The 15,421-nt window shown below is 47.0% G+C and overlaps 1 protein-coding gene across 2 annotated transcripts in view; it reads left to right on the top strand.

Annotated features, from left to right (window-relative positions):
• Slc13a3 (solute carrier family 13 member 3) overlaps positions 1-15,421 on the top strand; it is a 69,540-nt gene that overhangs the window by 27,470 nt on the left and 26,649 nt on the right. For both annotated transcript variants that reach the window (XR_005871538.1, XM_040732753.1), the window contains exons 4-5: positions 7,766-7,832; positions 12,439-12,618. Coding sequence is in view for 1 of the 2 variants with exons in the window: in XM_040732753.1 (XP_040588687.1) it covers positions 7,766-7,832; positions 12,439-12,618 (247 nt within the window). In the remaining variant the exon portion in view is untranslated. The remainder of the gene's footprint in view (positions 1-7,765; positions 7,833-12,438; positions 12,619-15,421) is intronic.

Below are 15,421 nucleotides of genomic sequence, written 5' to 3'. Positions count from 1 at the left end.
AGCAGCCTCTGTGTTTTCAGATGTGTGTGTGGAGGGGGCGGGGGTGTGAGCAGGGGAGAGCATGTGCTGCTCAGATGGGAGTGACTATTGCAGATCACACAGTGAGAAGCTGGCTGAGCCTGACTTTGAACCCAGGCAGTGTGGCCAGAAAAGGGCTACATCCATGAGAATTCTTCTGGTAGCAATAGAAAGCCTGTCTGCCTTCCAGTGGATTAAAACATAAGGAGTTATTTTGTTCATACATGACAATATCAGAGAAAGGCATTGTGGATCACTTCAGAGGCACAAGGGCATCAGGACTTTTCATTGGCATCCCTGTGATTCACACACACACACACACACACACACACACACACACACACACACACACTCATGTTGAAAAAATGATTGCCACATCACCTGTGCTTTAAAATGTCTTACTTTTTGTTGATGTTTTTAAGAGAGGCCTACAGCCCATCTACGCGTGGGCTGAAATTGTCTGCTCATCCCCATCATCATTTCTTCCCACAGAACCTACACACCGCACACTCCATGCTGGGGAAGGCTGCGTTTTCAAGCTTCCCTGTCATAGGTGGTCAGAGGTCTAAGTTTGTGGAAACATGGGGGCTCTTGCAGTTCTGCCTTCTTTCCATTCTCTACCTCCTGTTGCGGAGCCGTGGCTGTGATGGTGAGAGCAAGAGATGCCACCTAGGATGGGAGCTGCCTTGACTAAGTGGCTGGTCACTCCCATAGATGTGCCAATAAATGCAGCAAGCATTGTCCTTGAAACCATGGGTAGCATCATCCATGAAACCATGCTAGCTGTGTTCTTTGCAGATATGAGTTAATATGTTAGCAAGCCTAGAACAGACTTGTCCTACAAGTATGAAGACTTGAGTTCCATCTTCAGGGCCCATGTTAAAAAGTCAGGTGAGGGCTGGAGAGATGGCTCAGAGGTTAAGAACACTGGCTGCTCTTCCAGAGGTCCTGAGTTCAATTCCCAGAAACCACATGGCGACTCACAACCATCTGTAATGTGACCTGGTGTCCTCTTCTGGCCTGGGCAGAACACTGTATACATGACAAATAAATAATTATTAAAAAGTCAGGTGAAATGGTACATGTTTATAATCCCAGCACTGTGGAGGCTAATATAGGTAGATCCCTGGGACTTGCTGGCCTGTGAGAGACCCTGCCTCCTTAAAAAATAACCCAAGATGCTAGGCATCACGACATATGCCTTTGACCCTAACTCTTAGATGGCAACTCATCTCTGTGAGTTCAAGATCATCCTGGTCTATACAAGGAGTTCCAGACCAGTCAGTACTTCATGTGAGACTGTCTAAAAAAATGGGTGACTCCTAAAGAACCTGAGGTTTACTTCTGGCTTCCCCATTCACGGACATGCGTGGCACACATGTACATATGAACATATAGGTGTACTGCATACATATACATGTATACATACACACGCACATACCTGCACACATATATACACTGCATACACATACATATGCACACCTGCACATACATGTACACTGCATACACATGTACACACTTATACTGTATACATATGAACACTTGCACATATGTGCACATCTGCACATACTATAAACATGTACAGTACACACATGTACACCTGCACACATGTGCACTGCATACAGACACACACATACATACACAAATTATGCTTTGACCCATGTGCCATCCACAGACTCCCATGTTTGGCAATGCGTGGGTATTTACTCGCCATGCATGGCCCTGAAAGCCAGAAGTACTTAGAAGCATTTTACAGATGGGGTTTGGAAAGGCGGAACGACACATGCAGAATGTCACTGTTGGTGAAATAGCAGACACGGATTGTCACAAGGCGAAAGTCTTCCAGGTATCACAAGAGAGTTGCCAGGTAGTGAGGTTGGCAGTTGTTCCCTGTAAATAACCAGACAGTAAACATTTTAGGCTCGTGGGCCACTCTGTTGCAATTTCTCAACTCTGCCTTTGAAGAAGGTGGCAGAGTGCCAGTGGCTGACTACATGCCAAGAAAAAGTCATGTATGGGAGCCAAATTAAGATTTCCTATAATTTGTTACCCCAGTGTTCTTTTTCTATGGATCTTATATTTCTGATTTATTGTACATGCTCATATGTGTTTGAGGGGGTGCACATGCAGCACATATGTTGAGACAGGGTCTCTCAATGAACCTGGAGCTCACCAATTCAGATAGACTGGCTGGCCAGCAAGCCCCAGGGCTAATGCTGTCTCTACCTCCCCAGCTCTGGGATTCAGACACATGCTACACTTGGCTTTTATTGGGCACTGGGGATGGAACTCAGGCCCTCGTGCTGTACAACAAACATCTTGCTGACTGAGCAACCCAAGCTCTGGATATTTTGAACTATTTAAAAATGTGAGAACTGTTTTTATGTGGCAGGCCATACCAAGACCAGGGCTAGTCAGATTCAGACTACAAAACGAGGGTTACTGTCCCACTCCATGATGCTGGCTTACTGGCCTTCAAACTGTTCCCTCCCACGCTGTGGGGCTCTGAGTGGATGGCCTCATGGTCACCCGGGCAGCATCAGACGGTTGATTCTACTCCTTCACTCATTCCAACCTCAGCTGAATCTATTCCCTGTTTTACCTGACATGTCTTCGGAAGAACTATGCCCATTAAGTGCTGGAGGACCCTTCTGAGGGTCTGTGTCTGAACGGCTTGGCTTCCCATCATCCCCATTTTGACAAATGGGATTTGACGAAGAAATGAGGAGAGGATGAAGATCACCCCAGGGGTTCCCACGGCAGGATAGCCTGTGGCACTAGACGTTTGAGCTGGGCTGGCTGACTTTGAAGCTGTTTCCTTTTATCCCATTCTCCTGCCTCCTGCAGGAGGGCCACATGAATGTTCAGATGTCCAGTCTCTTACAACAAAGACCTTGAAAGGAGAGGGGCTCACCCGCGGTCACACAGAGTGAAGGTTATGAAAGAAACCCATAGCCTGTCTTCCTACTCCGCAGGCTGTGGAGAGGTCGAGGCCCTGGAACCCTGGCCAGACATCTGTGTTCAGGTTGCAGCATCAGAGGCCTGAAAGTCAATGATCAGCCTCAGAGGCCCAGGGCAGTGCTGACTCCGGGTTAAAGAAAGAGGTCATTTCCACTCAGTTTCTGTGCCTCAGACAGGTGGGAGGATGCTAGTAGACTCAGATTTGAATAAGACGTTCCTCAGAGGCTCCAATTTCATGAGGGTCACCGATAGCCAGGCCAACAACAATGCCAACACATTTATTTCCTGAAGACCCTGAATGTCAACCTGGCTCAATTTCCCATTAGCTTGTTTGATGTGTGTGATCCACCTTCTGTAGACGAAGAGATGGAGGCTCACAAAGGCGAAATGTTTTGTCCGAAGGAGCTTGTTGAGAGGCAGAGCTCTGAGCTCATGGACAGATGGAGAAGATACTGGACACTGAGGACATAGTGTGGATCCACAGCACGCAGGCAAAAATCCAGGCAGAGTGGTGCATGCCTATAATCCCATCACTGGGGGGTGGAGACAGCAAGATCCCTAGAGTCCATGGCTAGCCCAGCCACAGCTCCAGGTTCAGGGAGAGGCTCTGCCTCATAAAACTAAGGCGGACAGTGATAGAGAAAGATACCCAACATTGACTTCTAGTCTCTAAACCTGCACACACACAGGACTTGAAGACGTCAACAACAAAATCTCACTCTACAAGTTGGCAAGAGTACCTCAATGCCTTTCAGCATGTTTCCTTCCCATCCTGGGAGAGGGGTCACACGATCATCTACCTTTGGTCTGTCGTCTGTCTCCAAGCCCAGGAAATCTCAGGTCACTCCTACTTGTCTTGTGAATGACGTTTGTTGGTGCTGGGATATAGTAAGTGCTCAATAAATGCACATAGGTAACGAGTAAGCAAATGAACAGGCCACTTAGCATCTGAGCTACCCCTCAGTTTCTCTCTTCATCCCATGGAGATAACAGCACTTACCTCCAGGCCACTGGCTGTGCTGAACGAATTGTGTTCATTAAACTACCTAGTGTGGGGGTGTTTGACTCTCCACGGGGTCCTTTACCTAACTCAACTGGCTAGCTCTTCCCTGAGGCAAGTTCAAGAGGTTGGACAGGGAAATTGGAATGCTTATCAGTTCTGGGTCAGACCTACTAGGTGTCTGTGTGAGCACCCTGGAAATGGGGTGAGAGTTATGGAGGGGGGGGACTGCCAGTTTGGCAGTTCTGGGTAAATCATCTGTCCTAGATATAGTATTGGTCTGGCTCTGTCACTAACCTACTGGTCCCCTTGTCCCCAACCTTGACCTGCTTCTCCAGGCCTCATTTTCCAAATGCAGAGGACTCTGGCAGCCCAACTGTATGGCTGCTGGGGGCTGTGTGAGGGCATGCATGCAGGTCCCCGCCCTCCCACGCAGTGCACGCTCAAGGTCTGCTGTCTGTGCAGCCCTTGCATAGCGCCAAGCTCCAGGCTGACCTGCGTCTCATCTTCAGGACCCAGCAAAGTCTTCCTAGAGACTTTACCCACAGACCTGTTTCCATTCTCACAGGAATGCCATGGGACGGGCAGAGTAACCAAGGAACATTTGCCTTGGTTTTCCTGTTTTTTCAACTTCCCCTTCATCTTCATCACCATCACCATCATCAAAACTAGTACCCAATATAGAACATTCTAACATCGATACTAACCCCCACCCCTACCCACAGGTGAACCCCCACCCCACCCACAGGTGCACACACTACCCCCACCCACAGGCGTACCCCCATCCCACCCTACCCGCAGGTGCACACCCCAAGCCTCTTATGCCTGTTGGAATCACATACAGTCTCATATGGGGCTCCCCAAGGCTGATGTGGGCGGTGACCAGCCAGGTTCCGCATGAGACCCACTGGGGTGTACATGCCCACCACCAGGGTCTAGGCAGACACTGCTCATCTCAGTTTCCCTTCTGTGACTACAGACCTGTTGGTCTCAACCCCGACTGCCCAAAAGAATCTCCTGCAAACTTTGTCAAAACTGCCTAGGCCCTGCTCACTACAGAGCTCCAGCAGACCCTCTGGGTGGGACTCACACCCATGGCAGTCCCCAGGGTTGGGGTCTCTGCCCCAGGTACTAGCAAGCTCGGCAATGCCTGATGCTGTCCCGGATACATGGGTCACAGTGGGAAAGATACAGGGCAAGCTAGAGATGATGAAGGCCAGGGGTCACTGGGTCACAGGTCATCTCCTGGGAAGTGACACCAACACCTCCACTTTCACCCCCACCTTCTGTGAGCTATTAATAGGAGTTTACTTCCTGCTTCAGTGCCTTGGCCCTGGCCTCTTGGACATGTGTCCCATTGCCCTAGCTGTGAGCTGCTCAGCAGCTTAGGAGGAGCCTTTCACCTGAGACCCCTGCTGTGCTGAGCAGGGAGGGAGCACTCCAGGGCACAGCAGGAATGGTGCCATCAGCCACCATAGAGTCTTAGTCTCCTTTGGTGCCAGCAAGGAAGGGTGTCCCCAGGCTAGTGGTGACATTGAAAGAGGCCAAAGCAGAAGTCCAGACCCTTCCCCCCCTCCCAGTGCACAGGGCTGACCATGTGGTCTATGTCCAGAAAGAAATTCCTATGTGTAAAAAGAAAATCAAATGGTAAGTGGGTATGCATGTTCATGTGTGTGCGTGTGTGTATGAGAGAGGGAGAGAGAGAGAGAGAGAGAGAGAGAGAGAGAGAGAGAGAGAGAAAGAGAAAGAGAGAGAGACAGAGAGAGAGAGAGAGCACCTCCAGCCCCACTGACCTCTCATGACATGTCCCACTTTCCTGTCTCAGGGTCTTTGCGATCCTCTTCACCACCCTTGGAATTTGCAATGCTTGCCCTGTGCTCACCTCCAGCACATCTCTAAGAGATGACGGGTGTCCCTCCCGTTCAGGTTTCCTGTCAATCAGACTCTCAAAGATGATGTCTCATTCCCTTCCCTGTGCTGTTTCCTGTGACACCCACCCACATGACATATTCTGCTTATTTACCTTGTGCTCAGTCCATTTCATAAAATTTGTGTACCTGAGTCCCAGCCCGGTGCTCCTAGTAGCAGTGAGGTCTTGATTTCTAAAGAACACACACACACACACACACACACACACACACACACACACACACACACACACGCACACACGCACACGCACACACGCACACACACCACACCTTGCACAACCTCAGTGTCTGTGATCACCAGTGCCACCCTTCTTACTGAACCTGGACAGCCGGCTCCCCGGAGTCTATCCAAACCTAGAGATATCTGGAAAATATGACTCCAGATCTTCCCTCTTGGGCCTCATCCTACAGGGCTCTCCTGTCGCCTTTGGCTTTAACCCTTCCCAACTCACTGCTGTCCAAGGATGCCAGATGTTCTAGAACAATCTTTTTGTATACTGTGAAGATACGCTGCTCTCAGTGGTTTATTAAAAAGCTAACCAGCCAGTGTCTAGGCAGGAAGAAGTTAAGTGTCAGAGCCAGAGCAGATTGAGAATTTTGGGAAGAGGAAGGCCAGAGTCACCAGCCAGTGGCAGAGGAAACAGGGTGTGTAGAAGATGAGGTAACAAGTCACGGACCACGTGGCAGCATGTAAATTAATAAATATGCCTTAATTTAAGTTGTAAGAGCTAGTTAGTAACAAGTCTAAGCTTTAGGCCAAGAATTTATAATTAATAATAAGTCACTGTGTCAATTACTGGGGAGCTCTGCCAGCTTCTCCTACCACAGGGCCTTTGCATCTGATGTCCCTGTTTCCTGGAGCCTTTTTCCATGGAACTTCATAGGATTGGCCACTGCCTTCCTGCAGGCATCCTCGAATGTCACCAACTCATAGTGACATGGCATCGGTGGCACTCGACTGTCACTTTCTCTTTCCCAGCCTGGTTTTATTTCTTTGATAGCATCCATTACTGTCCAAAATCATCATCATCATTCCATTGTCTTCTCCTGTTCTAGAACATAGCCTACACCGCAGCACGGGCCTAGTTCTGTGTTGTGAACTGGGTACCCCAAGCACATAGTCTGTGCTCAGTGGCTGTTTTGGATGAATGGATGAATGGATGGATGGATGAATGGATGGCTGAATGGATGAATGGATGGATGAATGGATGGATGGATGAATGGATGGATGAATGGATGAATGAATGAATGAATGAATGAATGAATGAATGGATGGATGGATGGATGAATGGATGGATGGATGAATGAATGGATGGATGAATGAACGGATGAATGAATGGATGGATGGATGAATGGATGAATGAACGGATGAATGAATGGATGGATGGATGAATGGATGAATGGATGAATGAATGGATGGATGAATGGATGGATGGATGGATGAATGGATGGATGAATGGATGAATGGATGAATGGATGAATGAATTTGATGGAGCCTATCCCTCACATTGCTCATCCTTCCCAGGTAAGTTTTGGCAATGGCCTCTCAGGTCAGCCTCAGTTTGAGTTAGGGGTTGTCAGTCAGCCTGGCAGTGTGGTTACCTCCAAACACAGATGCTAGCTCGGAGTGTGGAATGCAGAGCACCGACCTTTACTCCCCTCTCTCCATGCGCCTCTGCCCCTTCCTCCTTCATCCCTCCTTCCTCTCCCCTGCTGTCTCTTGACCTGCCTCATTATTTTTTCTTCAGCGAACTGCACGCCATCTTGGCCGCGGAATCTCATTCCTGATTGTCTGCACTGACTAAACTCCCAGTCGGTCCCCGTGGCAGTCACTAACGTGCTTGTTCTTCCCCCCCAGCTGCTGTGCGGGGAAATGGACTCCGAACAGTGCCGACGGAGATGCAGTTTCTCGCCAGCTCAGAAGGGTAAGCTCTGACCATGTTTCTGGGCACTCCCAAGTCTGATTCATGGGGTGACTGACAAACCCATATGTAACACGGGTTCTAATAGGTCTTAATAATAAAAGCCTGGAGTCAGATACTGGGGAGTGAAAACTGAAATATCAGAGGAGTAGAGCACCCAGCCACTAGAGCCCTTACCTCTATGAAATCCTCAGACTGAAGAGAGAGTGAGCTCCTGTCTCTTCCCACCTATATTCCTCTCTCCACCCAGACATCCCACTTCCTGTCTGTCTATACAGACCTCCAGGCCTCTATGGTTAGATAGTGGCTAGCTCCGCCCTCTGATCTTCAGGCAAGTTTTATTTGTTAGAGTATAAGCAAGACATCACCGCATTTCCTCTTTTTTGTCTAAGAATAAAAAGGCTATAACTAATATAAGAAAAACTATATACAATAAGACAATACTATATCCAATATATACAGGCAATAAATACATCAGCAATATCTAGTCCATTAACAATTGACAAATTCAGAGAAATTACTCCATATCTAGCCTATCTTGGTGAGTCCAAAAGTTTGTACCTAATTCACTTTCTATTTTAACTTGCATTACCAAAACTATCTTTTTATGTCTCTCAACCTTATACACTTTACATTTCTTTAGTGAATTTCTTTTCTGAATCTGGTAACAAGGAACACTATAACTATAACTATGAAATCTTCAACTCCATCAGAGACCCGAAAAGGAAATAATATTACCTGAGTAAGCAGGAAGTACAAGTAAAGACTTCCAAAAAATGTGAGAAACAGATGATTGCCTGGACAGTCACCCAAGGTCCCTCTACAATGTTGGGGCATCCATCTTCAGCCTACAGGCCTAGCATATCTGACAGACTTTTATGTGAATCAGGATTCTGAAGGACTGTCCCACCTTGTCTTGGCAAGTTTTGGCAGTCCTTTCTTTTGTGTCCTGATTGTCCAATTTGGACAGCATACTGTCAGCAGTCGAGGCAAGAGCAATTTCTTGCCCAATGGATAACTTTTGCCACAGAGAAAGTAAACGTCATGTGGAGTTTCTTCGATGCCCATCATTTTCTCCACAGTAGATTGGTGCTGCTAGGAGCAGACACGACTCATTGTCATAAAAAACAAAAGAATCTGTGTTATTAAAACATCTTAAATGTGCTGAGTGTTGGTGGCACACGCCTTTAATCCCAGCACTCGAGGCAGAGGCAGGTGGATCTCTGTGAGTTCAAAGCCAGCCTGGTCTACAGAACGAGTTCCAGGACAGCCTCCAAAGTGATACAGAGAAACCCTGTCTCGAAAAAAAAAAAAACAAAAAAATCTTAAATGCTATATTCTACAGATCTCTGAAGTGTTTGAAGACAACCTGTTTATCTAAAATATATCTATTTGACCTTGAAAACTTACTATGACTACAAGTTTGATTGTAATAGGTAACTAATTGCTAACCTGCATTTCCTTATCATTCTAAATAGTAATAGTAACTTTCAAGGGCTAAAAATTTGCATTACATTGTGAAATGAGTTACATAGGTACTATACCTTGAACAAGATTAGAAATGTATGTATACTATATTCTAACAAAAGTGATCTCAGCTTTGTATCAGTATACAAAAAAAAATCAAAGCCAATGTAAAATAGTGAAAACTAGTAGTTGCTTTTTTTGGTTTAAAAGTAGATTCAAATTATCTGTCTTTGTATCTTATATCTATATTTCCCTTTTATTTTCAGAATAGATTCAATAATCTACCCTTATATTCCATCATATATGTGTATGTGTGTGTGTGTGTGTGTGTGTGTGTGTGTTTTCAAAACATGAACTCTGAATCGAATCTCCTTTGTTTAGCTTTTTTTCTTGACCATTACCAATAACAACTTGTAACCAACCCTCTAAACAACGACAAATATCCAAGTTCTCTCCAGCTGGTCCAGGGTCCAGGTTTCTTCCCTTCACCACTGTGGTTTAGGTGAGGCCCTGCTTTTTTAAAAAGCAACCATTAGCCAGGTGTAAACACACACACACACACACACACACACACACACCTGTAATTACAGCCCTTTGGAGGAAGGATGAAGAGTTGGAGGCTAACCTGGGTTCATAGCAAGACACTATCTCAAAACTTTGTTGGGGAGCTTTTTGAAACAGGATTTCTCTGTATAGCTTTGGAGCTTTCCTGGAACTCTCTCTGTAGACCAGGGTGGTCTAGAACTCACAGAGATCTGCCTGCCTCTGCCTCCCAAGAGCTGGGATTAAAGGTGTGGGCCACTACCACCCCGCTCACTACCTCAATACTTTTAATTATATCAAACTAAAAGGCAGCCATCAGGTGGCTGGAGAGATGGCTCAGTGGTTAAGAGCATTGACTGCTCTTCCACAGGACCTGAGTTCAATTCCCAGCACCCACATGGCAGCTCATAATTGTCTGTAATTCCAGTTCCAGGGGATCTGACACCTTCACACCAATGCACGTAAAATAAATTTAAATAAAAAGCAGCCATGGGGCCGGGGAGGTAGCTATCAGTAAAGTGCTTGTCTCATAAAAACTAAGATGAGTTTGATTCCAGAATCTATATAGGAAGGGAGGAAGGAAGGAAGGAAGGAAGGAAGGAAGGAAGGAAGGAAGGAAATGCCAAGCATGGTGTCCACAGGGAGATTCCTAGGCTAGATTCCACCTAGCCTAGACTCTTTGGTGAGCTCAGGCCAACAAGAGATGCCGCTCAGAAATGGTGGATGACCCCTGAAGATGATGCTCAAGGTTGACTTCCGGCTTTCACAGACTCACGTGTAGAAATAGGCACATATGCACATACAGGCAAACATGCACACACGGACACATTCGCAGTCTATTCTCCTGGGCCCCTCCTTTCAGGAGGGAAGCAACAAGACCCCCAGACTTGGAGTTAGCCTTCTACCCATGATTGCCTCTCTCTCTCTCTCTCTCTCTCTCTCTCTCTCTCTCTCTCTCTCTCTCTCTCTCTCTCTCTCTCTCTCTCTCTCTCTCTGTGTGTGTGTGTGTTTGTGTGTGTGTTCACAGACACAGTACACAGAGGACAACTTGCAGGAGTCAGTTCTCTCCGTCCACCATGTGGGTCCCAGGGATCAAACTCAGGTCCTCTTGAAATCAATCAATTTTGCTTTTGAAAATAAAATTGTGAATGTATGTCTTGGAAACTGCTTAGTTACACAGGGGTGATTACCTCGCTATCATTCTAGTGTTAGAGACCATACCCAGGGCTTTGTGCAAGACTGTTGAACCATGCAATTCCTTTTTTTTAATCTTTATTCCTTTGTCCTTTTCCTGACTTATTGAGGAATAACTGACAAACAGCAAGATGTTTTGAGATGCGTGTATTCGGTGAACTGATTGCTTTAGTCAAGATGGTCAGCATACCACACCCCCCTCAGGTCCTGAACATGCAATTCCTAACTCTAGCCACATATAAGCACTCTATGGCAGCCAGAGACAGAAAGCAGCCCTTTAAGGGATGAGTGGTAGCTCAGTCTATAAAATGCTTCTCATGCCTCAGGATCTGAGTTCAAATCCCCAGAATCAAAGTGATTAAAAGCCAGGCATGGCAGAGCATGCCTATTACCTCAGCACTGGGGAGCAGAGACAAGGTAACTCCTGAGGCTAACTGGTGAGCCAGTTCGGCCAAATACAAGTCCCCGATTTTGACACAAAGGGTTCTAACTGTGTAGCCCAAGCCGACCTCACACTCAGGATCCTCCAGCCTCAGCCTCCAGAGCACTGGAATTGAAGGTCGTGCCACCTCTGGCTTCTTCATAGTCTCTCAAAGAGACAATTAGTAACTTTGTTTCTTTCTTTCCCAAAACTGTACAAGGAAAACAATACAGAAAATTCAAAGAAGAAACAAAAGTGGGGGAACACTATAACTCCATTCCTGAGGAAAGAAATGGAAGAAGATTGTGTATTCCACTGCAGACCAGAATACATGCACTGCATCCCCAAGACAGTTTCACATGAGTATTCTTACAACAAACACCCAGGCAAGGACATCAGCTGCCCCTCCTGCGATTCCTGATACAGACACTTAATTCAACAGATGCCTCTCAAGTCACCCATTAAATTAGACTCTTAAACTGTAGTTTCGTCTGAGTTTGTGTGCACGTGTTCCTGAGCCTGCATGGCATGCGCAGTGTGTGTGGAGGCCAGAGAACACCCTGTAGGAGTCCGTTCTCTCCTCCACCATACAAGCTCCTGGGGCCTTTTCCCGCTGAGCCATCATCCCACTGGCCCTGAAATGACACATTTTAACAGATGTCTAGGCATCCCATCCAGAAAGAGACCCAGCTCAGCATGTAGCCGATCCCCCTTGAATGGACACTCAGGTTGCTTTTGGGTAAAATGATATTTAATGCTGTGGTGAACCCTGCTACCAGCTGCGACACTTATCTCATTGTTTGCTGGGGGTAAATTCTTTGAACAGAGTATCTGAGCTGAAGGCTTTCAGGTTTCAGGGCCCATGGCAGTTTTGACTCTAGAAAGAGCCCTGTTGCGGCAAGCAGAGCCTTGGGCGGCTGGCTCCCTCTGCGACCAGGGCTTCTGACTGCCCCTAACTGCCTCTCTCTGGATTCTTTCCCACAGAGGCCACCCTGAGGAGGCAGGGGCCCCACTGGAGCTGCTCGATGACTCCAAAGAGGAGGAATATCGCAGAAACATCTGGAAGGGCTTCCTCATCTCCATCCCTTACTCAGCCAGTATCGGGGGCACTGCCACCCTCACGGGCACAGCCCCAAACCTCATCCTGCTTGGCCAGCTCAAGAGGTAAGTGTGGGGCTGGGGAGATGGCTCACTGGGCAAAGCATTTGCTGTGCAAGTATGAGGACCTGAGTTTGGATCCCCAGAGCCCAGTTAAAAGTGAGGCTTGGTGGTACAAGCCTGTAATCGAGCTCTGGGGAGGTAGTCAGATAGATCCCTGGGGATTCACTGGCCAGCCAATATAGTTGCGACGATGGGCTCCAGGTTCATTGAGGTGGAGAGTAATTGAGGGGGACACTCAGCGTTGACATCAGGCCTCCACATGCACACAAATACACACACACACACACACACACACACACACATGCATGCAGGCACCCACACGCATACACATACACAGAGTTAGACACAGTGTCCCCTATAGGCCAAAGGTTTGTCCTTCTCTTCCTCCCCTTATTTCCCAGCAAAGGATGGATATCAAGTGACTCTTGGCCTACCTCTGGGGACACAGAAACACCCAGTATCATCAAATCTCCATTTTGGGGGGGAGCCTCCATTCTGGGAAAAAGACAGACAACGGGCAAAGAGCAAATGAATGCTAGGTGGCATGGCATGTCTTCTCTTCTGATATTCTGGGAGGGTCAAAGGCTGAAGGTCATCCTCATGGAGTCTGAGGTCAACCTAGGCTCCTTGAGACCCTGTCTCAAAAACACAGAACAGAAAAGCAAATGGTTGGGTGCTGTGCATAAAAATAAAATGAAGCAGGGGGCAGGGGGTGCGGGAGTGACAAGACCAGTGTCCTGGGGTGACAGTCAGTCCAGGGCTATCTGCAAAGAGCCCTAGAGGGAGAGTGTGAGCTGTGGAGGCTGAAAGGGCGTTTCAGGAAGAGCAGAGGCTCTGAGGCGACTGCTCTTGGGAGTCTCGACCAGGGAGAGCCGGTGGGGACACCCCCACAGACTGAGGCCGGAAGATCACTGTGGCTCACAAGTTAGACACTAGCAAGACATCCTCTCAAAAACAAACAAGCAAACGATTTTTGAAAAGAATGGGGGAGGGGAGTGGATCACAAGCATAGCATGGGAACCCCAGCATTCAGCTTCCCAAGAAGTAAGACAGTGAGACCCTGAGAGACAGGATGTAAAACTCAGCTCCTTGCTGGAGGGGTTGGCCCATGGCAGGGGTGAGCCTGGAGGAGGCTTCTGTGCGTTGGCTCCTGCAGGGGAGCCCGGCTGCCAGCAGATAGGGTCTCTAGGCACTGACTGGTGGCTGATCCCAGACCTGAGAACAGGAGAGCAGGGCTCCCCCGTTCTTGGCTTCACTCTGATAGCCCAGGCTCTGCTTTGTAAATCGTATTTCAAGATTCTCTGTGATTTGCAGATCCCAGGATTCCAAGCACTGACTTGCACAAACTCTAGGCATCCTTCCATCTCCCTGATTGGCACTAGTCCTGGCTGTGCCTCCTGTTTTCTATCAGCAACCGAACGGCCTGAAGCTTAGATGGTCCTGCTTCAGGTCTGGGGTGATCTGGGCTTAGTCTTCCGGTTCTTGCTTTCCCAATGGGTGTTTGGTATTGGGGATGGGGCTATAGGGCCCCTCCTTAGAGACAGATAGGAAGCCATGGGCTCTGGGTTGCAATCAGGGTCTGAGCTGGGCATCGAGGAATAAGAAGGTTGAGCGGTGGTGGCGCATGCCATTAATCCCAGAATTTGGGAGGCAGAGGCAGGAGAATCTCTGTGAGTTCGAGTCCAGCCTGATCTACAGAGTGAGTTCCAGGACAGCCAGGGCTGTTACACAGAGAACCCCTGTCTTAAAAAAAAAACCAAGCAAACTAAACAACAACAACAAGCAAACAAAGAAGGGGATGGGTGATATCTAGGGTTTTCAGCTGTGACACAGGAGCAGGTCTGGGCTCCAGCCTGAAACACGAAAGCAGGAGGAAGTGCTGGGACTTCCTCATGTGAACCACAGCTCACGCTGACTTCAGTAAAATACGTGGATCTTTGGGAAGGAGGAGGGACATAGAGGCTTTCATAATAAGTCACTGGGGTTGGCCCAGCATAGGACCCAGTTAGATCCTCAGCACCAGGTAAAAATACAGATGTGGTCACTTGTCATCCCGGCACTGGGAGACAGAGACAGGGGAGTCCCTCAGGCTCACTGAGCCCCCACAGGAACCTGGGAGACTGGAATGGCTATGGTGAACTAGCTGCTCTTTGCACAAACACATTTTACTCATTTGTTCTGGTGACAAGATGTAACACACACTATAAACTCTAGAAAATACAGAAAAATTTAAAATTTGGAATACTTTCAACACCACTGACAGCAGGCTTCCTTCTAGTTCTTACTATGAGTATATCCATACCATATGTTTCTATGTAATACCTTTTTTGTCATACTGTTATATAGCCTGTCACACTTTTATAGCCTGATTTTTATCATAAAATGTTACAGAAAATATATATTCTGAAGGCTAGAAATGATCCCATCTAGGGTATTACATTTAATCAATTATGGACATTTTTATTATGTTCCTTTTAGTATTATTTTGATATTAGGAATTTATACAACTTACCCTTAATATATTAATACATTTTAACTATTATGTTTTTTCATCTGCCTGATTACAAGGCATACACTTTTTATTGTAGAAAATCAGACAAAGAAAACCAAGGATGAAATCCTCTCAGGGTCTCACTCTTCAGTTTGCTGTTTTTTGTTTATTTGTCAGACAATAAGTATTCATGTTTTGTTCTGTCTTGTTTATTTATTTGTAACTGGCTACTGGTAGTTATATGTCCATATTCTTTCATCTGATGCATTTTATAGCATATTTCCTTTCCAATCTAATACCATATTTTTGCTTGCT

The sequence above is a fragment of the Mesocricetus auratus genome, unplaced genomic scaffold, assembly GCF_017639785.1.
Source record: "Mesocricetus auratus isolate SY011 unplaced genomic scaffold, BCM_Maur_2.0 Super-Scaffold_100028, whole genome shotgun sequence".
Lineage (NCBI taxonomy): Eukaryota > Metazoa > Chordata > Mammalia > Rodentia > Cricetidae > Mesocricetus > Mesocricetus auratus.
The sequence above is the reverse complement of the archived record's forward strand: the minus strand, read 5'-3'. Positions and strand labels throughout refer to the sequence as shown.